Below are 25,884 nucleotides of genomic sequence, written 5' to 3' on the forward strand. Positions count from 1 at the left end.
AAAACCAACTAACCACAAGTAGGATCTCATTATGATAGGTACCTTTAAATTTTCATGGCAATTATGAAAGTTTTTCCTTAGGCAGAATTAGCTGTCCTCGAAAACATATCAATTCAACTGGAAATATCAAAATAGTGCATCATTTAAAAAAACTTTTTAACTTATTTCTATATCAGCATGTTAGAATCTCCATGCTTACCATTATTGGTTCTGTTGTATACAGGTTGTTGTGAATGAGATACATGGCAGGGAAATGTTATGAGGTTTCCTTCACACAGGGTGCTCTCAAAGATTTTTAAAATTGTAGGAACAATACGAGCAATGTATACATGCTTCCATTAGATTCCTTTGTACCAATAATCCAATAGTCGGTGCTTCCATTTTGGATTTTGTTTGAGAATGAATTTAGTTAATTTTAAATATATGCTTATATTTGGTGCTTACTAGACAGAGATTGCCAATATAAGATGAAGCATAAATTTAGAAGGTTATAAGAACCAACAGATTTTCTACAAAGATAAATATTTCTTAATAATTTTTTAAATGGAATTTAAATTCATAAATCAATATAAACTCTATAGTCTACATTCATTTTTGTTGAAATTACTCGGTAAAAAAAATACCCATGGGGAGTTATAGTTTTATTCAATTGTATGAATCATCTGTCGTAGTTAGTTGTGGAAAAAAAATTATTGGATGTATTCGATCTGAGTGTGAATATTTCATTCAAGCTTTGATTGAGATTTAAGGTTTTGTTTTATAACAACTTTTGAGAAATGGTTTATTTGAGGCCATGCCCTGTGAAAAGTGATATTTCAGTTTTTTCAAATATCAGACTCTAGGTTTGCTTTTGGGTGATATTTAAGCTTAACTAACCACCTTATTTCAAACTCTAGGAGGTATGTCTCAATCTTTGAAGCATTGGGGAAAATTGGTCCGGCCAATAAGAATTTGGTGGATTCTTCACCAAAGAGGAAACTTTGCCATTTTTCAACATTGACCAATGGATTTGCTTTTATTTTAAAGGGTCTTGAAGGTCCCCTCCTTGAGCCACCAAGAGAGGCTCTTGACAATTCAAACAAGAACTTGAAGATCAAATACATATGTACTATAAATTTATGACCTAAATTTATTAGTGCTAACATATTAGAGTTACGAGATGTCACAGGGAGGAACATTTCACATGAAAAATGAAAATTTGTACGAGTTAAAAAAAATATAATTTCATTTTCCTATAACTTAAGTGTAATTTTAATAATTTAAACAATAATTATATATTTATGTATAGTTACATATCTAAACCACAAAAACAACACCCTATATGTCAAGTATACATCTTCGCAAACAAAATTCAGTTATACCTTACATATACAAAACTTAAAGATTTTGGCATATTAACTCCTTTGTTTTTCAAAAATTTTATATTAGTTAATTCAATGTATGCTTACAAAACACTAGAATTGAGTGTCTAAATTTATGCTCTTTAAATATCTGCATCTTTATTATGATTGTTCTTACATTCTTAGTATCTTAAAATTATTATAGTTTAAAATATTGATCGATGTATCAAATACAATAGACAAATTCTCCGTGCAACGCGCGGGTAAAAAACACTAGTTCTTAATGAAAAAAAAAAACAATTCCCTAATTCTTAAAACAAAACCACGTAATACTACCCCATCTACCCACTACTTTTCTATCTAAACCTTATATTCTCTCTCTCGTTTTGGCTCTGCGTCAGAGAGCAAGCAATTGATTATCTCCCACAAATTCTTGTTCATCTTTTGTTCTTTTTCACTGCAAGTTCCACACCAATTTCCCGATACCAATAGACACCCATGATGGAATATTTTAAGTGGAAGTGCTTTTGGGATAATTTTGAGGGTTAGGGTTTGTGCTCTAAGGAAGGAGAAGAATATCCACTCCTGCAGAATTGTTCTTCCTATTTCATTGAGGTATATCTATCACTTATAAATTTAAAGAATGATATTATAGTATATGTTAGACTTGAGTAGGATATTTTTAAGGGGTTTGGGTACATAATTGGGGATTTCATAGTTGCTCACGGGAAGTACGACATAAGATAATTGTTGCTGATGGTTTGAAGTTGATTTTTGGTGTTCAGATCTGCCGGTTAGTCGTTCGTTTGGTTGTCGCGCTGTTGTAGAGAGCAATCGTGTTGGTTCTTCGTAACTGTGAGTGGTTTTCAACTGCTATGACATATTTTTAACAGTCTTATAACTGATTTAATTACTTTATCATATTGCCTATTTATCTAAATTGGGGAAACATGTTTTTATATGTTTGACTATCATTCTTGAACTTTGAAAGCTGATTTTATGAAGTTGAGTTTGAGCATGTTTTATGAATTGATATGAGAAGAGAATGACATTGGTTTAATTTTGAAATTATGTGAAATTGAGATTGTGAACTTGAAACGCTTTGATGAGCATTGAAAAGTTGATGTTGAAAATGTTATTTTGAAAAGCTATGATGAGCATTCGAAAACTGATTTTGAGACTGTTGATGAGACTTGATATGGTTTGAGGAACTGTTTTTTTGGGGATCCTTGATAGAACCCCGTAGCCGTTAGCGGAGGTAACGACCTAGGTGCACCTAGCTAGTTTGATTCCGGGAGGAGAGGGCTATCCGTTAGATGGAGCCGTCAGTGCATGGAAAGGGCTATCAACGAGATGTAGCTTCCCCCGATGAGATTGATGAGATATGACATGATTTCGGGTGGAGAGGGCTATCCGTTACATGGAGCCGCCTCTTGGATAAGATAATCCTTAAGAGGAAAGGGCTATCAACGAGATGTAGCTTCCCCCGATGACACGATGTGACTTGAGAAAGGAAAGGGTTATCCGCTAGATGGAGCCGCCCCTATCAGAGAGGTCATCCCTTAGGAGGAGAGGGCTATCAGCGAGATGGAGCCGCCTCACGGTTCTACACGTGTGACCCTATTACATTAAATTTCAGATTTTAAATGTCTTCATTTATTGACATGATTTTAACTTATCTATTTGACATGATTATTTATGATCTTTTTGAGTTTCAGTACTTTTAGCATTGAAATGGTTTGAACAAATATTGTTGGTGATAGTGATTATCTAAACTGAGTTGAGAGCGAAAAAATCATGCCTCTAATGTTTCGCCTTCCTGTTCGTGGCGGTTGTTGATTGCTCACTAAGTCTTTGTGACTTACCCCATTCATTATTTTCCCTCCACAGATTCTCAGGAAACTAAGTAGCAGACTGTTGTCAGGTTCAGATCATTCGGCTCATTCGTTTATAGGCCTCATTTGGCAGGTGGTCATATTTGTGTCTTTGTTGCTCTTTGCTATTCTGCAGCTATAGGGGAGTCTTGGGGAAATTCAGTTTGAGTTATTATTTATTGTTTTAATTTAAGAATTAGCACTTTAGTGCTAGATTTGGAATTTGTGTATTCTTGGAGTTCTAGTTATGATAAACTTCAATTGATATATTTTATTATTTTGGAGATATTGATATTACAAGAAAGATTCTTTTTTGTAAATAATAGTAAACATGTATAATTTTGGAAAATCATTTTGGAAAGTGGGTTTTGGTTAATAGGCTTGCCAGGCTAAGGTGATAGTCTGTGCGCCGGTCACGGCTTAGGATTTTGGGTCGTGACAAACTCATACCAGAAAAGAGGGAGAGATAGGAGGTGGTGGTGAAGTGAGGTTAGGTGGTGAGGTAGTCTAACAAAAGTCTAAACCTCACTTATTTATACTAATAAATAGACTTGTCCTCCAAGTAACAATCTTTGTTATCTAAATCATCACAAAATCGGGCCAACAGAAAAGAGTAAGCTGCTTAACACTCAGGTGTTCGTGGGTCCCACAAAACATATGAATATTCTATTGAGGTAAACATTAGAGTTGTATCCCTTTAAGTCAGCTTTGTGGTCCTTTAATCGGATCATAATTCGGATGTCTGTAGCCCAAGATATGATCATTTTAGTGTAGACTGTTCCGGATCGCAGGATTCGAGACAAAAATTTTGCAAAGAAATAATGACCCCGTTAGAGGCTGATTTGCGACTCTTTCTGAACATGAAAGATGTAGGCTTTGAGTTAGCTTTCCAACGATATATTATTCGCCCTATTTGAGTATTTGTAGATCCAGATTAAACCTCTTCTAGCAAAACAGTCACAGAAACTAAAAGTGTAGAATTAAGCATTTTTCCATGAATAAAGCAAATAAGAACAAATGGTTAAAACATGGCTAAGTCATAAAAATTAAGCACAAAAGTGTATATAATGAAGCTTAGAAAGACACACATAAAGTGCATCAATTATGCACTTACCAGAGGGTTATAAAATAACATAAATAAGCCAAAAAATAGAATCTGACACAATACGCAATTACAACTATGTATTATCAATCTTTTGTGATGTATGCGAAGTCGTCTTCGAAGTCGATGTCAATCTTCTGTGATGTCCCTGAGCTTGCAGGCAACACTTGTCCTAATGGAGTCCACAGTCCTTTGAAAATACCTTGACTATGTTGTGCAATGTTATATTCGGATAACAAGTAGAGTTTGCAAGATAAAACACAACAACATGCAAGAATAGCGAAGAATTCTATAAAGTGAGATTCCACGCACACCAAAGTTGTCCAAAAAATTGGGAATAATGTTCAAGTCTTTCGAGTTAAACCTTTTGGAGAAGCAAAACAGATCAAGTCTTTAGAGATAAACCTTTTGGAGAAGCGGAACAGATCCAACAGTTATGTCCTTCGCAAATTCGCTTTCAGTGAAGACCTTGCGATGGATACTAGCACCGACAGTGCCCGTAGGATCTTGAAATTCAAACTCAGATGAATGTAAGTGAATAACATGAAAACACGATATATGGTTACAAAAGGAGGAAGAAAAAAATACTTTGAGGGTAACTGTCGCAGCTCCGAACCCATTGGGAGTGCAGGATTTGATAACAGCGACGACGTGATCTACCTTTTCAGCATTGAGATTGTGAGTGATTGCGCCCAGAGAAGTTGCAGATCCGCCTAATTGCAGGGCTGAAATCCAATTGGAGTGGAAATCAGGATCGGTGTCATCTTGGAGGACGCGCAAGACAAATTCTTGAGATGGAAGGAGGGGTCCATCGGTGGTGGATCTGCAATGGGCAAAGGCGACTTGGATGGGGCCAGCGGTGTCAGGAATGAGAGGACGAGAGCCGGCAGTTGGGTTGGTTCAGCGTTTGCAAGGGAAAATGTTCATTTGCAACAAGGGAAGGAGAAGAAGAGTGATGGTGGAGTGAGGAGTAATGGAAGATGTAAGTATATTTATGGTGGAGTGAGGAGTAATGGAAGATGTAAGTATATTTATGGTGTAGGGAGGGAGGAATGGAGAGGGAGTAATGGGGTTGGTGGTGGAGAGTAATGGGGTTGGTGGTGAGGAGTAATGGTGGAGAGAGTTGGTTGTGCGAGGGGAGTGATTGTGGTTAAAAGGGGACTCTTATATTGTAGTTTTAATTAATGATATGGATGTCATTTTTTATAAGCATATATTTATGTCATTTTACCCATATATCTTTATTTTTTCTTTCACTTTATTTTCACTTTCTTTGCAACCAAACAATCTAAATGTAACATCCTGACTTGACGACTGGTCTCACGGTAACAACACGAGTCTTTTCAGTGCGCTTTGTCCTCACTCGCGCACTTCCCGGGAAAACTTCCCAGGAGGTCACCCATCACGATATTGCTCCAAGGCAAGCACACTTAACCATGGAGTTCTTATCAGTTGGGCTCCCGAAAAGAAGTTGCAACTTGTTGTCATGAGTAGTACCAATCAAATCTTTTATGCCCTCCTCAACTGTATAGTCCATCCCTATACAGTCTCGGAATACCTCTTGTTCGGGTGTGAGATCGGTTCATTCATGTGCCCCTCCGCCTAGAAGCCTGCCAGGAGTCGCTCCTTGTCCGTGCCTCAGCACCGGCGATCACTCCCCGCCCTCGTCGGCCCCGGGCGTCACACTAAAAATCATCTCATTCTCTATTCGCTTTAGTTCATGTGAATATAGATGTATATAATAATTCTTTTTCCATTATTATTATCATTATCTCCTTTAAACAAACACAAAAAAAATAAAAAAAAATGGCAAAAGTGAAAATGGGTCAACGAGCTGCAAAAAGAAAAGAGGTGCCTATATCACGTGATGGGTGATACGAACTAAGACCATATACAATGGTTAAACAAAAAATGTTTTGTTTAACCCTTTCCTACCCCACTTTTTCTCTTCCCAACACTCCACATCATCTTCTATCTCCATTTCAACAAACTCTCAACAATTACCCACTCCAATGGTTTTACTTAACTCTCAACACCCTACCCCACCACTCACCACTCACCCTACCCCACCACTTTTTTATTTCACATTTTTATTTAATTTTATATTTTTGTTTTTATAATTACATAAAATTACAATTATTGATTTAAATTAAATTAAAACAATAAACACTTAACAATTTTTTTTTTTAAATATAGACTATATTTTTTTTCTTAACTTAAAATGCAAGACAACAAACTAAGCATACAAGAATTTATTTTATTTTCTTAAAATAAAATGCAAGACAACAAACTAAGCACACAATATCTTAAAATGCAAGACAAGGAAAAACTAAGCACACAACACACAAATAACGTAATTAGTACGATACAAATCATCTTCAATCCTGAGACATTCCAAACTTTGCCCAAATGTGCTTCACTAGATCTGCTTGCAGTTCATGATGAACATTTGAATCACGCAACTCGGATCTAGCACGCACATGATTTGCAAAAGCGGGTAAAACCTCGATCGAGTATGGTTGCTGTGTAATAGATCCACCTTCCCCAGATTGCTCAAAATCGGTCCAACGTTGAGCATATGAATCTCGTTCATCCTCGACAATCATATTATGTAATATGATGCATGACCTCATAATGATACTCAAGTCATCTATGTCCCACAAGCGAGCTGGTTCACGGATGATTTTAAAACGAGCTTGAAGAACTCTAAATGCACGTTCGATGTCCTTCCGACATCCCTCCTGAACTTTTGCAAATAACTTATCGGGTTCACTTTGAGGAAGTCTAATCGTTTTGACGAAAGTTGGATAAGAAGGATAGATACCATCGGCTAGATAGTATGCCATATTATAGGGACGTTGATTCACAAAGAAATTCACAGCTGGAGCTTTTCCCTGTTCCACGTCATCAAACACTGGTGACCGATCTAGAACGTTTATGTCGTTCAACGTTCCAGGACATCCAAAAAAGGCATGCCAGATCCATAGGTCATAAGTTGCAACTGCTTCAAGAATAACTGTTGTAGTTCCCTTATCCCCTCTAGTAAATTGACATTCCCATGCTTTAGGACAATTTTTCCACTCCCAGTGCATGCAGTCAATACTCCCGATCATGCCTGGGAACCCCCGCATGTCATTAGCATGTAGTATTCTTTGCAGGTCTTCTTGGGTTGGTGCTCTCAGGTACTGTTGCTCATACAATCGTATGATTCCTTTACAGAATCTACGTAAACACTTTAATGCTGTAGTACCTCCAATTTTGATGTACTCATCGACCGCATCTGCTGCCACACCATATGCTAACATTCGCATTGTTGTGGTACATTTTGCTAAGGGTGATATACCTTGTTTATTGGCTGCATCAACGCGTTGGGTGAAGTAGTTATCACTACTTGAAAGGTCATCAACGATTCGAAGGAAAAGATGTTTTTGCATCCGGTACCGACGACGAAACATTGCATCATCATATGTAGGCTCATTGGCAAAGTAGTCGTCAATTAGCCTCTGGTTTGTCGTTGTATGATCTCTACCGAGATATTTTCTACTACGAGGTGCAGTATCTTCTCGAATTTTTCTTCGACGCTCTCTAAATCGGTTGAGTACATAAGCTTCTTCAATTTGACTATTTTGAATGTATGCTGCAAGATCAAAAGGACAATTAGATGAATCCATTTTTTGTGAAATTTGAAGTAGATTGGAAGAGATTTGGGATATTGGTACATCAATGGATCTATGAGTCCATATAAGTAGGTACATTGAATGGTGGTTGAGTGCCGGATTTGAAATAAGTTATCAACCAGAGTTAATTATCGGAAAGGGACAAGATTCGAATTGAGTGGTACATATTCAAACACAGTTACCCGAGAATTATTAAAGCCAAACACTACTGACTTGACACCACGGGAAAATTATTAAAGCAAACACTACAGACTTGACACCACTGGTGGATTTAAAATAAGTTATCAACCAGAGTTAATTATCGGAAAAGGACAAGATTCGAATTGAGTGGTACATATTCAAACACAGTTACCCGAGAATTATTAAAGCCAAACACTACTGACTTGACACCACTGGCAAATTATTAAAGCAAACACTACAGACTTGACACCACTGGTGGATTTGAAATAAGTTATCAACCAGAGTTAATTATCGGAAAAGGACAAGATTCGAATTGAGTGGTACATATTCAAACACAGTTACCCATACATTAAAGCAAACATTACATAGCTGTCACCACTTGAAAATTATTAAAGCAAACATTAAAGCAAACACTACAGACTTCACACCACTGACAAGTTTGACCGAATACAGACAAAGACTCGCTTGAAATTAATTTCCAAATAGCTCTTTGGACAACTGCTCTAACAACTCTTTCTTACGGTCATTGAGATGCTCTTCCGAAGTTAGCTTTAGATACATACTAATTTTCTTAGCATTAGTCTTCTCTTTCATCGCATTAGTCTTCTCTTTAATCAATTCGTTAGTCTCTGCTTGCACCGATGCTATCTTGTCCAATCGTTCAAGCTCTTTCTCCTTGAATTGGATATAAGAATCCCACTCTTTGTCCACCTCCTCGTCGGCATCTTCTCTAATTTTCTTTTTACTCTTTTTTTTAGCTGCCTCCCTACCCATTGGACGAGGAATTGATCCTATAGAGTTTGAGCCACTTGCATCACTGTCGTGTGATCTCTTAGATCCACTACTTCTCGAGCCACTATTTCCTCCTACCTGACTACAAAAACGTGGTTGATCACGGAGAACGCGTCATTCTTCCATCAAAGTAAATTGACCAATCTTCCCACTTGCGAATAATTCCTGCGCTCTTGCGATAACATCATCCTCCGACCAACCGCTTCGGTGCTCACGCTTAGCGCTATCATAAGCGCCAATCCATTTACCCAGTCTTGTGTTCATATAATTCCAACGGTTTCGGCAGGTAACCCAATCGCGCGGAGGATCGAATGAGCAATGCTCATTACAATACTCAGCAATATCTCTCCAAAATGTTTCTCCTTTCTGGTTTCTTCCGACAACACTGTTTGTTCCACAATTAATCCACCCACTAATTAGCACTAGATTTTGTGCAGTGTTCCATGCGGGTGAATGGGCTTTTTTGCTCTTAGGAGTGATTTCATTGACTTCATTATCAGCTGAACCGCCACCAAGATTGACTTGTGTTGAAAATTCCGGAAATTCCGGTACATCAACACTCGGAAAATTTTCAGGAACCACTGGCATATAACCATTAGACTGGGGTGTTTGAGATGAATATCTCACAGATCCATAAGATGGATGAGAGTTTGGAACAATTGATGACTGGTTAAAATTTTGTATGTTTTGAGGAGGTTGGTACGAATATTGATTTGGATCTGGATAATAGTTTGGATTTCAAGGACGTTGGTTGGAGATTTGATGTGGGACTTGATAATAGTTTGGATTTTGAGGACGTTGGTTGGAGATTTGATGTGGGACTTGATAATAGTTTGGATTTTGAGGACGTTGGTAAGAAATTTGATTTGGATCTTCATAGTTGTTGTGATTTTGGTTGTAAAATAGGTTGTTTGAAGAATTCTGGGTGTTGAAATGGTGATTGTTGGGATCCATTTCAATACAAATGCTAATAGATAGATAAATAAGATGGTGGGAGAGATAATAAGAGAGTGAAAAAACTTGGTTTTTTTTTCTGTGTCCAAATCAAACGAACCAAGTCTCTATTTATAGAGAAAAAAAAATCATGAATTTTGGTATAATTTTTTTTTTCAGAAAATATTTTTTTTGATGAAATAATTGAGTTCAAAAGATAAGGAAAAACGAAATCTGGAGCAACCAATCAGAGGAAGCCACGTGGCAGGAGGAAAAAAAAATTCTCTTTCCTGCAGCGCGCCTTGTCTGCGCGTGTTCTACACACGCCTGCGGTGGCCACTGGCCTCGCGCCTCGTGGCACACCGCAGGCTCTTTAATTTTGTTGAAAATCTTCAACAATTTTTTTCTCTCTCTTCCCTTTCAACCAACTTCAACAACCACTAAACCCCTTCAACAAACATTACACAATCAATTCAACCATCCATTGTGGATGGTCTAAATAGAGCAATTTGCAGATGTGTAAGAAAGGTGTGAAAGACAAAGTAAAAGAAGAGAGCATGGAAGAGGAAATTGAGAGAGATGGAACTCTGTTTTGTTGCAGTACGTGCATTCATGAAAGAGACTTGAATTTCATTTTGACAACATTCATAATAGTAGTTCAATGCAGACTTATTATCTGTCCTGCAACAAGAGACAAGGAAGCTTTCATTATATTAATATTGACTCTTCTTAAAAGAGAAAAAGCAGGGAAAGGCCAGATTTGCACAGCAGGCAAAGACCGTGTAAGAAGAGCACACAAACTCTCCAAACGTGTCTAGTACCTTCTCTGAACAAAAGCAAAGCCTCGAGAGGATCACAGCAGGCTCTCAAACAAGAAGCACTACTCCTCCTCCACTCTGCAGGTAACCAATCTCCTCTTCCTCTCTACAACTTCATCTTCTCCAATTTTCTCTTTTTGAGACAGCCAAGTGCTCTTTCCACTCTACAGGTAACCAAGATTTTTGTGGGCCTTGTGAACAGAATATTGGCTGGTATATGACATTCAGAAGAGGGAATTGAAAGGGATGGTAGGAAACATCTAAAGAACTGATATGGGTTAGTATATATATCTTTTTTAGTTTAAGTTACATTTTGTTAATAGAACAATATTTTTGTGGATAATTTTTTTTCCCACATCATTCCTGATGCAAGTTACAATTTTTTTCCCTTCACAAGTTTTGGAACAGTTCAAGAATGCACTAATAGCCATCCCCTAATTTTTAATTTTTTTTAATTATTTGTGTTATTTTCAGTTTTTGTTTAGTATTTAGTTTACAATATTGTAATTAGAATTTTTTGGATGATGTTATTTTTATGGTTAGGTGAATATCTTAAACTATTTAAATTGATTTCTGTTTGGTGATAATGTTGGATTCAGTTTTGTGTTTGTTGGTAACAGAGAAAGACATGTATTTATTTGTTACAATGTAAGTGCGTTTGTACATACATAGTACATGTGTAGTTAATTACTAAAATAAAAAATTTATATATGTTTGAGACAATGAAAGTGTTTTTTGCAATTACTCTCTTTATTAGTTTGTGCTCTTCGTTTGAAAAATTACACTGGTGAGAGTAAGAGCTGAAGTTACTTTCTTTCAATTTCTCCTTTTTTTGCCACTTTCATGCAACTCCAACCTTTTTGCCATCTTCATGCAAACATTTCTGAACATTATTAGTCCTCTCTCTGATTACATGAAAATGACTCTTGATTATGTGAATGACTAAATGTAACAAAGTTGATTCTGTCTCATCCAAAATCCTCTTCATGTTTTCATGTTTCTGATCACAGCTAGCTAGCTGCATTTGCAAAGTAACTGTCATTGAAAGAGTTCAAACCAGACAAGATTTCATTGAAAGAGTGAAGTTTTCCCATCTCAAGTCTTACCCATCTGATTCTCTTGGTTAAAATCCTTGTCTGAGACTGAAAGAGAGAGAGCTTCTAGTTCTATAGTCCCAACATCCATGGCATCCAACAAGCAAGATAAGAACTCTCCAATCCGATTCTTTAAGATCATCACCACAACAAGTATTGAAGGTGGAAATCTTGTAAGAATTATTTTATTCATCTCCTCTTCCTTTGTTTGTTTATGTGCAATTTTCTATTTTCTCTGTTGAGAGCAAAGATCCTTTTTGAAGCTGAAAGGGAGAAGGGTATTTCAGAGTGAGGTGATTGAGTCGTGCAGGGATGAGTAGTAGGCTGGGGTTTAGTTTGAGTACACCATTTTGTCTTGAAAATGTTTTTGTGAGATTTGGAGATGAAATTTGGTGTTAGAAATTCTGGGTGTAGCTCACTGTGTTGTTTTCTGGTTTTGAATTTTGGGACGAGGCTCTTCTTGATTTAATAATATGCATGCTTATAGTAAGTTGTTTTGTGCAGAAACTTCCAAATGCTTTCACTAGGAAATACAATGGTGAAATGTCAAATCCAGTATTTCTCAAGCCTCTTGATAATATTAGCTGGAAGATAAACTGGAGTAAACAAGATTCAGATATTTGGTTACAAAATGTTTGGGAGGAATTTGTGAAACTTTACTCCCTTGATCAAGGGCACATGGTTTGGCACTTGGTTTTATTTGAATTCAAGGGTCCTTCTAAGTTTGAGGTGCGTATATTTGACAAGAACACCCTTGAAATAAAATACCATCCACTCAGTAACAAGCAAATTCCGAACTCAGCAACCCATTTCTTTAGGATCATCACACCACCATGTCTTGAAGCTGGAGAGCTTGTAAGCATTCTTTTCTTCATCTCCTCTTTCTTTTTGTGCATTTTCTTTCTTCTTTGAAATTTTTACTGTGAGATAGATACTAATGTCACAGACACTGCACATGATAAGTAGTTGAGGAGTATACACATCCCAAATTAGTTTTTTCTTCTTGATTTGATGTGTCTTTTTGCAACATAATTGCTCTTCCCGATGAGTCTATCTATCTCAGTGATCACTATATAAGAAGTGACCCTAATTTTATTATAGGAAATAGCAGGAAATCCTTAGTATCATTATTTAAAAAAAGAAAATACAGCAGGGATTTGCATATCTGCCAGCAGGAATATGTGTATCCAGTATAAATCGACCTGTGTCGTATGAGCAGGCCATAGTATGGAAAGTTCTGGATGACCATGATTCCAACCACTTCCTTGCCTTCATGTTCATGAACTGCTCTTTTGTTTCATGGGGACACCATCATTAGGATACTTATATCTAGTAATTTATTTTGAGTACTTTCTGTCACAGACAAATGTAGCATGGTTGTGTGTGCCATTAGCTCTACCAAGTTTGTTCCTTCCTAAACTTGTAACTGTATAACTGTCTTGTTGTGGGCCATTTATAATTTGTTTGCAAAAATGAAGAAATTTTAAGGATTTTTTTTTCTTTCTTTTTGAGTTTATTCATGATGCAAGCTAACATATAGTTCTATGCAGATTCTTCCAAATGGTTTCATGAAGAAATACAGTGGTGGCATGTCAAACCCAGTATTTCTCAAGGCCCCTGATAACATTAGTTGGGAGGTACACTGGAGCAAACATGATTCATATTTTTGGTTCCAAAAGGGTTGGAAAGAGTTTGTGAAATATTACTCCCTTGATCATGGGCATTTGGTATTGTTTGAATTCAAGGATGCTTCTGATTTTGGGGTACACATATTTGATAAGAGCACCCTTGAAATAGAATATCCTTCAAATGAGAATCAAGGTGAAGAGCACAACCCTGATCAGATTGGTGATGAGATACTGCCGCCCAAGAAGACTAAACCAAAACCACCAATGTCACTTTCTCAACCACGCCAGAAATTGAGAACCGGTAAAAGCAAAGGTGTTGGAAAAAGCCCTGAATTGAGAAAGTGTAAAAAAGTCCAAGTTGAAGGTAATATCAAGCTTAGATTTTTAGGCCATGTTTTCATAACATAACCTTTTTGTTCAATGTTTCAAATGATGTAGGAAGAAGCACTGAATGCCTTGAAGGAGAGCAGTTAACTTCTACAATCAATGATGCTTTGAATAAATCTAAAGGTGCCACCTTCATGGTTAAGCTGCAACGTTACAGTATTGAAAGACATTCCTTGGTGAGCTTTTGATTGTTTCACTTTTATCTGTTAAGATAGTTTTGTATTATCTTTTTTTTTTCTTTGAGCTCAAATACTAGATTTTCTAACTTGTAAAAATTATAAATCCAGAGTATCCCATCACAATTTGCTAGACAATATTTAAAGAAGAAAAGGGATATCCGCCTTGAGAGGTTGGATGGGAGAACTTGGAAGGTTCATTATAATCTCTTCAAATTTAGTAGTGGGTGGAAGAAATTTGCAAGAGATAACAATTTGAAAGTGGGGAATATTTGTGTTTTTGAGCTGACCAAAAGGGAACCCCTTTCATTGAAAGTATTGATCTTCCCAGTTGCACAAGGTAATCTAACTTTGTCTTTATCTCAAAGTTTTATTGTAGTATTTGATTTGATCTTCATAGTAATTGATGGTTGTGATTTTCTCCCTCGCAATCAGTAATTATTGTCTTATTACTCCTCCCTTTGAAATGGTAAAGTTTATTCAAGTAATAATGCAAATATGGATTTTTCAAAATTGTGCATCCCTGAGCTGAGTGGTTCTGTTACCATATATACCACAGGTGGGGAGCCAAGTACTGCACAGAGGGAAGCTTGGAAATACACCCCAAAGAATCCCTCTTTCACTGTCAGTTTAAAGCCGGTCATTAAACTTGGCTACAGACCGGTAACGATTTTTAAGCTGCAAAACTCTTTTTTCTCTATCTTTTTTCCCGCATCACATTATTTCTCATATCTCTCATTATTTGGTTCAGCCTGTACCCGTTTCCTTCATCAGAGAGTACTTGAATGAGAAGAAACAAACCATAAATTTAAGGATTGAAGAAAATTTGTGGCCTGTGGAGTTTATATATTATCCAGAATATGGTTCAGGCAAGTTGTCTAAAGGTTGGATACAATTTGCAAGAGAAAGTAAACTTGTAGGTGGAGATGTTTGTGTGTTTGAACTCATCAACAAGGAGGAGGAAAATCCAGAGCTTGAAGTTCATATCTTGAAACGTCACTGATATATGGAGCTCTTGGTCACTGATGTTTGTGTGTCCCAAATACTAAGTTAGTCCTGTATGAAAAAGTGCATCCTGCTTTGTAGAATGAAACTTTCCATTCTACCTCTTGTTTATTTTCTAATCTGAAGTGTTTAAATCCCCCTTCCCTGACTCTAAGATGCAATTCCAAAATATCATCTCATTAGTACAGTAAAATTACCTGGTCATGCCAGTTTTTATTTATAAAATCTCTAGTGCCTAGCGGTTATGGTAAAAGAATAACCTGACATTAAAATATTTCAAGAAAAATGTTGTGTAATTAAATATAATCTTTACAGTAGTTTATCAGAAAATTAACTTCACTAACACATGTGTAATGGTTAACAAGAGTGATATAATATGATTTATTCCTGCAATTATATTGATTGTATTCCTGTAATTAAGCTAGGCAAAATAGGAAATAGTTTGACTTTTGTATATTCAGTTTTGTATTTATACCCTATTGCTATCAATGAGAATGGCACCCATTCAAATCATACTATTCTCTTACATGGTATCACGACCTAACTGATCCCTACTGCTTCCGCTTCTGTTTTTCCCTGCCGGCCTCCTTCTTCCTCCCTTATCATCTCATTAGTACAGTAAAATTACCTTCTTCCTCCCTTATCATCTCATTAGTACAGTAAAATTACCTGGTCATGCCAGTTTTTATTTATAAAATCTCTAGTGCCTAGCGGTTATGGTAAAAGAATAACCTGACATTAAAATATTTCAAGAAAAATGTTGTGTAATTAAATATAATCTTTACAGTAGTTTATCAGAAAATTAACTTCACTAACACATGTGTAATGGTTAACAAGAGTGATAGAATATGATTTATTCCTGCAATTATATTGATTGTATTCCTGTAATTAAGCTAGGCAAAATAGGAAATAGTTTGACTTTTGTATATTCAGTTTTGTATTTATACCCTATTGCTATCAATGAGAATGGCACCCATTCAAATCATACTATTCTCTTACATGGTATCACGACCTAACTGATCCCTACTGCTTCCGCTTCTGTTTTTCCCTGCCGGCCTCCTTCTTCCTCCCTTGGGTCACACCGCTGCCGGCCAAGCACATCTGTGCTTCCTTTCCTTCTCACGCCGCACCGCTCCTCGCCGTGCCGCGCCGTGCCGCGCCGTGCCGCGCCGCGCCGTTCCTTGCGCTGCCTCTACGTTGCTGTCCATCTCCCACGCTAGTGCTCCTCCACCAGCGTGTGTCACTGCCACCGTCTGTGCTCGCCACTGTTTGGACCAGCCGCTGCTCCTCCGTGCCCAGCAACCGTAAGAGACGCAACACTCCTCTTCTCCTCCTCACACAAGTGCGTCTCTGCCTCCAGCACGCCCCAGCGCCGTCGCCTCCTCCTCTGGCCGCCGTTCCCATCGCCAGGAGCCGCTCAAGCAAGCCAGACCCGCTTCCTCTCATTCGGGTCTTTCCTCCTGCAATTTTTTTTCAAACCCGTGACAGCCCAGTCACGCGGGTTCCATATTCACGGTCCAACAACGGCCCTTGGTTCACCCAGACCGGTTATCTCCTTCCGGTTCACTCACCTTTCACTCTTGTTTAATTGTTTTTTCGAGTTTTGCAGCCATGTCTTCCACCGGATCGGATCATGAGACACCCACAACATCCGTGGTTGCTGCCCCAACTCCTTCCTCAAGCAAACCGGAGTTCCACCCTGCTCTCGCTGTCAACAATATCAAAAATAGCATCCCTTTTATCCTGGAGTTAGAAAAGGATCATTATGCTATGTGGGCTGAATTGTTTGCGACCCATGCTAGGGCCACCCGTGTTATTCACCACATCATTCCCCAACCTGGGAAGGATCGTCCTGCTATGACTGATCCGGCTTATGAACAATGGCAAACTCTTGACTCTACTGTCCTTAAGTGGATCTACTCCACCATTTCCTTTGATCTGCTTGCTACAATCATGGAGAAAGGCTCCACTGCTATGGAAACATGGAATCGTTTGACTGCTATTTTTGAGGATAACCAGAACTCCCGTGCTGTTGCTCTCGAGCAGGATTTCTCCTCTACTCGCATGGATGATTTTCCCAATGTTTCTGCCTACTGTCAGCGCCTCAAACACCTATCTAATCAGCTGAGGAATGTTGGTGCTCCTGTCACCAATCATCGTTTGGTTCTCCAGTTGGTTTCTGGTTTGACTGAGCCCTTTCGCGGTGTTGCTACACTGATTCGTCAAAGCATCCCCTTGCCCACATTCTCTCATGCTCGCTCCATGCTCACTCTTGAGGAGGCTGGTCTGGCGAAAATGCAGAGCACTACCACTCACACTGCTATGCATACTTCGTCCCCGAGGGCCTCTGATGACTCCTCTCAGCAGCGCTCCAACCGTTCTGGAACTGGTCGCTCAAACAATCGTTCTGGATTTGGTCGCAATCGCGGCAATCAGGGTCGCTCTAGTGGACGTGATCAGCGCGGGGGATCCAGGTCCAATGGCTCATCCGGCTCCTCTACTGCAGCTCCCAACCCACCCTGGCAGCCACCTCAGTTTCCATCTTGGACTCCATGGAGTTGGGCTCCTCCTCCTTGGGCTATGCCGCCATGTCCTTATCCCACCTCTCAGTGGACTCGCCCCACCGGTCCTCCGCGCCAGCCAGGCATCATCGGTGCTCGTCCGCAGGCATACACTGCTAGTGCTTCCCCAGCACCCACTAACATTGCGGCTGCCATGCACACCATGACTCTCACTCCTCCCGACAGCACTTGGTACATGGATACTGGCGCCTCGTCTCACTCAGCGGCATCACAAGGTAATCTCTCGTCTTATTCTAATTTGAGTCATTTAAATCAGAAACTGATTGTTGGTAGTGGTAAGGGTATTCCAATTCAGGGCTCCGGTCACACAACCATACCCACCTCAAACCACCACAAATCTCTTCACCTTAACCATGTCTTGCACACACCTAATATTATTAAGAATTTGATTTCTGTGCGACAACTCACTACTGACAATAACGTTTCTGTTTCCTTTGATCCTCTTGGCTTCTCGGTCGCTGATTTCAAGACGGGGATCCCTCTTCTGAGATGTGATAGTGTCGGCGATCTCTATCCCGTCACTAATCCCACTCATTTTGCTGGTCTTGCTTCTGGTTTTTGGCACGATCGCCTTGGTCATCCTAGTGCTTCTGCTTTACAGTCTCTTCATAGGAATAAGTTCATTGCATGTGAACATTTGACTTCTAAAACTATTTGTGCTTCGTGTGTTTTTGGCAAACATGTTAAGTTGCCTTTTGTTTCATCCACTAATGCTACTTTGATGCCTTTTGATATTTTACATAGTGATCTTTGGACATCACCTGTTTTAAGTTCTTCTGGCCATCGTTATTATGTTTTATTTCTGGATGATTACACTGATTTTCTGTGGACGTTTCCCTTAGGTAACAAATCTCAAGTTTTTGAAATGTTCACCTCTCTCACTAATCAAATTCAAACACAGTTTTCGCAAAAAGTTAAATCTTTTCAATGTGATAATGGGCGTGAATATGATAATGCGTTGTTCCATCGCTATTGTGCTGCTAATGGTCTTATTTTCCGTTTCTCTTGCCCTCACACCTCTTCTCAAAATGGCAAAGCAGAACGCAAAATACGCACTATTAACAACATGATTCGCACTCTTCTCGCGCATTCATATGTTCCTCCCTCCTTTTGGCATCATGCACTTCACATGGCCACTTATCTCCTTAATATCCTTCCCCGAAAAGCGTTGTCAAATCAATCTCCCACTCAACTTCTGTATCATCGTGATCCTACCTACACACACCTTCGTATCTTCGGTTGTCTTTGTTATCCCTTGCATCCATCCATGAGTATTAACAAACTGCAACCGCGCTCGACTCCGTGTGTCTTCTTAGGGTATCCCCTTAATCACAGAGGTTATAAGTGTTTTGATTTGTCGCACAGAAAGGTATTATCTCTCGGCATGTCCTTTTTGATGAAACTCAGTTTCCCTTCAAACACATGTCTCCCTCATCCACCTTGACCTATGACTGCTTCACTGATGATCCACATCCCTCTCTTATTCATCAGTGGACCACTACACCTCCTACTCCTGAACCCCAAGCCACACCACCGACCCATCCGCATCCTCTTTTGACGGGTTCTTCGACCTCTACAACCTCCCCCTCTATATCTCCCCCTTCGGATCATCCCGATACCTCTCAGCCACCTACACCACCGGTCCCACCCGCTCCTCCTACTCGGACCATGGCCACACGTAGCATGCAAGGTATTTACAAACCCCGAAAGCTTTTCAACCTTTCTGTTTCCATTGATGATCCGACCATCTCCCCTCTACCCAAAAATCCTAAACTTGCCTTGTCCGACCCTAATTGGAAATCCGCAATGCAGTCTGAATTTAATGCTCTAATTAGGAATAATACGTGGGATTTGGTTCCTCGACCCTGTGATGCTAATGTCATTCGCTGCATGTGGATTTTTAGGCATAAAAAGAAATCTAATGGCTGTTTTGAGCGTTACAAAGCTCGTCTTGTAGGTGATGGCAGGTCTCAAATTGCAGGTGTGGATTGTGATGAGACATTCAGCCCCGTGGTGAAGCCAGCGACTATTCGCATTGTTCTCACCATTGCTCTCTCCAAATCTTGGCCCATTCATCAGTTGGATGTTCAGAATGGATTCCTCCATGGTGATTTGCACGAAACTGTCTACATGCACCAGCCATTGGGTTTCCGTGATCCTCATCATCCTGATCATGTTTGTCGACTGAGGAAATCTCTTTATGGTCTGAAGCAGGCGCCTCGTGCCTGGTACCAGCGCTTTGCCGACTATGTTTCTACCATTGGGTTCCAGCATAGTACTTCAGATCACTCCTTTTTCATCTACCGGCGTGGCTCTGACATGGCATACATCCTCTTTATGTTGAGGACATCATTCTCACCACCTCATCCCATGACCTTCGCAAATCCATTATGGCACTCCTTTCCTCTGAATTTGCTATGAAGGATCTCGGTCCATTGAGTTATTTTCTCGGGATTGCCGTGACTAGACATGCAGGTGGCTTATTCCTCAGTCAGAGCACCTATGCTCGAGATATTATTGCACGTGCCGGCATGACTTCGTGCAACCCTTCTGCTACTCCGGTTGACACCAAGCAGAAGCTCAGTACATCCTCCAGCACTCCATATGAGGATCCCACTATGTACCGTAGTCTTGCAGGTGCTCTCCAGTATCTCACCTTCACTCGTCCTGACATTTCATATGCTGTTCAGCAGGTTTGTCTTCACATGCATGCTCCTTGCACTGAGCACATGTTGGCACTAAAGCGCATTCTGCGCTATGTTCAGGGAACCTTGCACTTTGGTTTGCACCTATATCCGACCCCTATTGAGAAGCTTATTTCTTATACTGATGCTGATTGGGGTGGATGTCCTGACACCAGACGCTCCACTTCTGGTTATTGTGTTTTTCTTGGTGACAACCTCATCTCTTGGTCGTCCAAGCGTCAGCCTACTCTCTCTTGTTCCAGTGCAGAGGCTGAGTACAGAGGTGTTGCTAATGTTGTTTCGGAATCTTGTTGGCTCCGCAATCTCCTGCTGGAGCTTCACTTTCCTCTTTTCCAGGCTACTTTGGTGTACTGCGATAATGTTAGTGCTATATATCTCTCTGGAAATCCTGTGCAGCATCAGCGTACCAAACATATTGAGATGGATATCCACTTTGTTTGGGAAAAGGTCGCACGCGGCCAGGCTCGAGTTCTTCATGTCCCTTCCCGCCATCAGATCGCTGATATCTTCACCAAAGGCCTTCCCCGGGTTCTTTTTGATGATTTTCGGACCAGTCTCAGCGTCCGGGAACCTCCCGCTTCGACTGCGGGGGTGTGATAGAATATGATTTATTCCTGCAATTATATTGATTGTATTCCTGTAATTAAGCTAGGCAAAATAGGAAATAGTTTGACTTTTGTATATTCAGTTTTGTATTTATACCCTATTGCTATCAATGAGAATGGCACCCATTCAAATCATACTATTCTCTTACAAAGAGGAATTACTTCCAGTTCATCAACCAGGTCCTAGAGCATTTACCTCTTCTTCATGCATTGCTGGTTTGATTGTACCCCTGGTGGCATCTTCTTAATACATTGCTAGTTGATAGTATTAGCTTTCTCATTCGATCAGCTCTGAATGTGGCAGTCGCCGAACTTCGAATGCTTGTCATAGGTCGGATTATGCTTCGTGTTGGCATTCGATTTGGAAATCATGTAGAATTTTTCTACAAACTTTGATAAATTCTTAGCAAGTACAAGCTTCTTTAGTGTAAATTGTAAACATTTGGTTCATATATAAAAGGAGCTACCTACTGTGTTTCCTGTTTAAATTAAACCAAGAGTATCAAAGTGACTTTGAAAGTGAGTGCCAACACTTTGTGAGTGTTAACGTAAGTTAATAAAACTTTATAGGAAAAAAAGTAGTGATGTGATGGAAACGGTCAATGGTCCAATAGAGTATGTTTGAGTATGAGTTAGAAGATAATACAGTTATACTTTAAGGTTGAGAGATTACTAACTACTCCTAGTGATTTTTTTGAAGGTTGTTTCTGAACATGATGTTTCAAGCAGCAAACATCATCAAATTTGGGATTTTCACAGAAACCATGATCAATTAGGTACATAGAAGATTAAATCAAGGAGATGGAGGCTATCTCTTGGCCTTGCTGCAGTGCCAGCTCTTTTGATTATTGTTGGAGGCATATTTATTCCTGAGACTCCAAATTGCTTATTATGACTGTACTGAAGTTACTAGTAAATGAATGTTAGACTTTTCAGGGAATAATTATGTTTCTTAACTAGTATCCAAGTGCATTTTGTTAGTGGGATCATTATGTTCTTTTTGCAGTCAAATATTGTACTATCTGTAGAAAGTTGTGTTGGTATATAATGAGACATCAGATGTTTTAAGCTCTTAGGTTGGGATTCGGGAGTTGATCAATATTAGAATGAAACTGAAACTTTACACCTATCATCGCTATGTGTTACTATTTAGTATATGAGGAACTTGATTTTTAGTGACCAAAACCAGCATGACACAGTGCTGCAATGAGCTGAGTGACTGGTAAAGCCTTGTTTTACGTTTTCTGTTTCATGATGATTTACAGATGCTGCTTTTAATCGTGGCTTGAAACTTGAAAACCAAGGTTGCCTCTCATGCAATATCAGTTTAGGCACGAACATTGATATGAAGCCAATAGGGTGAAGTACCCTTGAACTCACAATCTGTTAGGTACCAAGCTAACAATGTATGCAGAAAAGGTAATTGGCTGAAATAGAAATAACTATGATTGCTTATTGATGTCAATAGAAAGTTTACAGATCGAGAAGGAATGGATCCTAGATTCTGCCCAGAGCAAGGCTCCTATAGGAAGCTAGAGCTTCCTACTCATCATTACAGCTATGAATAATCCAAGATACCTCTCTACCTCTCATTCACTCTCCTTATATTCTGTGGTTAGTACAATCAACCCGTCTCTCTATTCTGTTAAGCAGTTACATAGTATTCCCTTTCCTAACCCTTCTAGAATATACCCTCCATATCTTTGGGCCCGCTCCCTTGTAATGTATCAAGTGCTCCTGTGTGCTTGACACCTGGTCAGTGTGCCTAACAATACCCCCTCCTAGAGCAGCTACCTTGTCCTCAAGGTTAAAATGTGGAAATTGACTCTTAATGGTCACCACATCCTCCCAAGTTGCTTCCTCTACAGTTTTGCCTTGCCACTGAACCAGTAGTTAAGGTATGTATATCCCCTGATCAACAATCACGCGAGTAGCCAACAGATCTTGAGGTTGTACAGTGTCAACATGTTCCCCCTCCAGATTGTCAGGTAGCTCAACCTGCTCATCATAGTCCCCAATTGCTCTCTTGAGCAAGGACACATGAAACACGGGGTGAACACGCGAAGACTCAGGTAATTTCAAACGATAAGCGACTGCACCCACCCTAGCCAAGATGGGATAGGGTCCATAGTAGCGAGCTGCCAGTTTTGGGTGCACGTGGGTTACTACAGAATGTTGGCGCTGAGCTCGCAGCTTAACAAAAACCCACTCACCGATTGCAAAGGACTTCTCCACGCGCTTAGCATTCGCTTGAGCTCGCATTCTATCTTGTGCCCGCGACAATTGGCTCCTCAATTGCCTAAGTGCTTCATCCCTATCCATCAATTCCCTTTGTACCGCTTCCACGCGAGTCTCTCCAAGGCCCCAACGAGTAAGTACTGGAGGTTTCCGGCCATAAACCACCTCAAAAGGGGTCTGATTAGACGCGGAATGAAAGGTTGTATTGAACCAAAACTCCGCCCAATGCAACCAACTTGCCCAGTTCTTTGGTTGATCAGCAGAGAAACAACGGAGGTAAGTTTCAAGGAATCTATTTACCACCTCTGTTTGACCATCGGACTCAGGATGGTAAGCAGAACTCATCTTGAGTTGGGTTCCTTGTAAGCGAAAAATCTCCTTCTAGAAGTGGCTCATAAAGATGGGGTCTCGATCACTTACAATGGATGAAGGGATTCCGTGCAAATGAATGATCTCTCTGGCGAAGAGTTCAGCAATACTACGAGTTGTGTAAGGATGTTTCAGAGACATGAAGTGGCAATACTTAGATAAGAGATCCACTACAACTAAGATGGCTTCGAAGCCCTTAGATTTGGGGAGCCCGGTGATGAAGTCAAGAGAGATATCCTCCCACACCCTCTTTGGAATTGGCAGCAGTTGTAGTAGGCCAGCGGGAGAAGAGGCTAAATATTTGTGACGTTGGCAGGTATCACAACGACGCACAAACTCTTGAATCGGCTCCTTCATCCCAATCCAATACAAATTCTCTGCCACACGTCGATAAGTGCGCAGAAACCCAGAACGCCCTCCTTGCGGCGTAGTATGATATTCTTGTAACATGCAGGGAATCAGAGATGAAGTCTGAGAAAGTACCAACCGTGAGTTGTAGAAAAGGATTCCCTGTCGGATGCTGAAACCAGGATGTGAAGAGGGGTCGTTGATGACAGCTGCTATGATCGATTGGAGCTTAGTGTCTCCACGAATTTCCTCTGCGACTAGGAGTTTCTCATCCCACACTGGATAGGAAGCCAGAGTTCTCAATTCCCCGCCTTCATTGATACGTGATAGGGCATCAACCCCTTTGTTTAGCTTCCCTGGTTTGTAAACAATATCAAAGTTGTACCCCAGAAGTTTGGCGGACCAATTTTGTTGACCTCCCGTGACAATTTTTTGATGGAGCAATTCCTTAAAGCTCTTTTGATCTGTAGAAACTAAGAACTTCTGTCCCAATAGATAAGGTCGCCAGTGTTGAATGGCAAGTGCGACTGCCATCAATTCTTTTTCATACGCTGATTTTGCCAGATTTCGCACCCCAAGAGCCTTACTATAGTAAGCTATCAGATTCTTGCCTTGCATAAGGATAGCTCCAATTCCACTGCCTGATGCGTCGCACTCCACTAAGAATTCCTTGTCAAAGTTTGGAAGAGCCCCGTGTTCAGCTTCTCCTTAAGTGTGTCAAATGCTTGTTCTGCTTCAAGTCCCCACTGGAAGGCATCTTTTTTGGTTAAATCTGTTAAAGGTCTTGCTAATTTGCCATAGTCGCGGATAAACTTTCTGTAATACCCGGTGAGGCCCAGGAATCCCCGTACTCCTTTCACATTGGTAGGAGTTGGCCATTGCATCACACTGACTACCCTGTTGGGATCGACTGCCACTCCACTTTTAGAGATCAAATGGCCCAAGTACTCAACCGTTTGCTTCGCAAAGCTGCACTTCTTTTTGTTTGCTGTCAACCCTTGTGTGTGAAGCACTTGCATAACCGTTTCTAACTGAATCAGGTGAGAGTCCCAATCGGAGTTTTACACTAATATGTCATCAAAGAAAATGAGAACTCCTCTTCGCAACAAGGGACGGAAAATGTCATTCATCAGACTCTGAAATGTTGAAGGAGCGTTCATGAGCCCAAAAGGCATAACCATGAATTCATAATGACCTTCGTGGGTGCGGAAAGCGGTTTTGTGGACGTCTTCATCTTGTACCTGTACTTGATGATAACCGGATTTCAGGTCCAGTTTTAAAAATAATTGGGCATCGTGTAATTCATCAAGGAGTTCTTCTATGACTGGTATAAGGAACTTGTCCGGAACCGTTACCTTGTTAAGGGCTCGATAGTCAACGCACATCCGCCATGTTTGATCCTTCTTCTTTACTAGAATCACCGGACTTGAAAACGCACAGGTACTTTGGCGTATGATCCCATCCGCTAGCATTTGCTTGACCTGTTTTTCGATCTCATTTTTGTGGTGATGTGGGTAGCGGTATGGCCTTACATTAACCGGACCTTGACCCTCTTTGATGTTGATGCAGTGCTCCCTGCCTCTGCTTGGTGGCAATCCTACCTTTGCCATGAAAACATCTTGGTACTTCTCAAGTAGCCTAGTTAAACCTGCTTGTTGGTCAGAAGTGAGGCTGTCCTCTTCACGCTTGTCATTCTTCAACGGATCCAAGAGGCAGAGGACCCCGGTTTCTCCTCCCTTATCCCGCCGGAGAATCTGCTACAATGCTACCATGGATTCTCTGCTTGCGCTCAAACCTTGCAACTTGATCCACCGACCTCCATCCCAGAAACTCATGGAATGTGATTGCCAATTAGCAATAGTGTCCCCTAATGTTTTCAGCCATTCGATCCCCAAAACCATGTCAGGACCTCCTAGCTCAAACAAATGAGGGGTGCAAGTGAGGGAGTAATTCCCGATTTCCAGCTCGATGCTCCTACAGCGACCTCTGGCGTGGGTTTGAAACCCATCCCCCAATTTAATGGTCATACGT

General features: G+C 40.1%; 3 protein-coding genes across 5 annotated transcripts; 2 read left to right on the plus strand and 1 right to left on the minus strand.

The window, feature by feature from the left end:
• The first annotated feature begins 10,460 nt into the window (after positions 1-10,460).
• Positions 10,461-15,269, plus strand: LOC130737455 (B3 domain-containing transcription factor VRN1-like). 3 transcript variants are annotated; one of them, XM_057589216.1, is made up of 9 exons: positions 10,461-10,800; positions 10,887-10,993; positions 11,727-11,983; positions 12,315-12,665; positions 13,361-13,802; positions 13,877-14,001; positions 14,113-14,341; positions 14,561-14,664; positions 14,753-15,269. In XM_057589216.1, the coding sequence occupies exons 3-9, from the start codon at positions 11,900-11,902 to the stop codon at positions 15,002-15,004; spliced, it is 1,587 nt and encodes a 528-aa protein (XP_057445199.1). In that variant the 5' UTR covers positions 10,461-10,800; positions 10,887-10,993; positions 11,727-11,899; the 3' UTR covers positions 15,005-15,269. The 3 variants fall into 3 exon arrangements, with proteins under 3 accessions (XP_057445199.1, XP_057445200.1, XP_057445201.1); XM_057589217.1 differs by having other exon boundaries at positions 10,919-10,993; XM_057589218.1 differs by having other exon boundaries at positions 10,462-10,800; positions 11,727-11,972.
• A 4,736-nt stretch (positions 15,270-20,005) lies between these two features.
• On the plus strand, positions 20,006-20,890 carry LOC130735962 (uncharacterized mitochondrial protein AtMg00810-like). The gene has a single exon (XM_057587828.1). The coding sequence runs from the start codon at positions 20,006-20,008 to the stop codon at positions 20,888-20,890; it is 885 nt and encodes a 294-aa protein (XP_057443811.1).
• A 3,622-nt stretch (positions 20,891-24,512) lies between these two features.
• LOC130735963 (uncharacterized mitochondrial protein AtMg00860-like) lies at positions 24,513-24,872 on the minus strand. The gene has a single exon (XM_057587829.1). The coding sequence runs from the start codon at positions 24,870-24,872 to the stop codon at positions 24,513-24,515; it is 360 nt and encodes a 119-aa protein (XP_057443812.1).
• Between the last annotated feature and the right edge of the window lie 1,012 nt (positions 24,873-25,884).

The sequence above is a fragment of the Lotus japonicus genome, chromosome 2, assembly GCF_012489685.1.
Source record: "Lotus japonicus ecotype B-129 chromosome 2, LjGifu_v1.2".
Classification (NCBI taxonomy): domain Eukaryota; kingdom Viridiplantae; phylum Streptophyta; class Magnoliopsida; order Fabales; family Fabaceae; genus Lotus; species Lotus japonicus.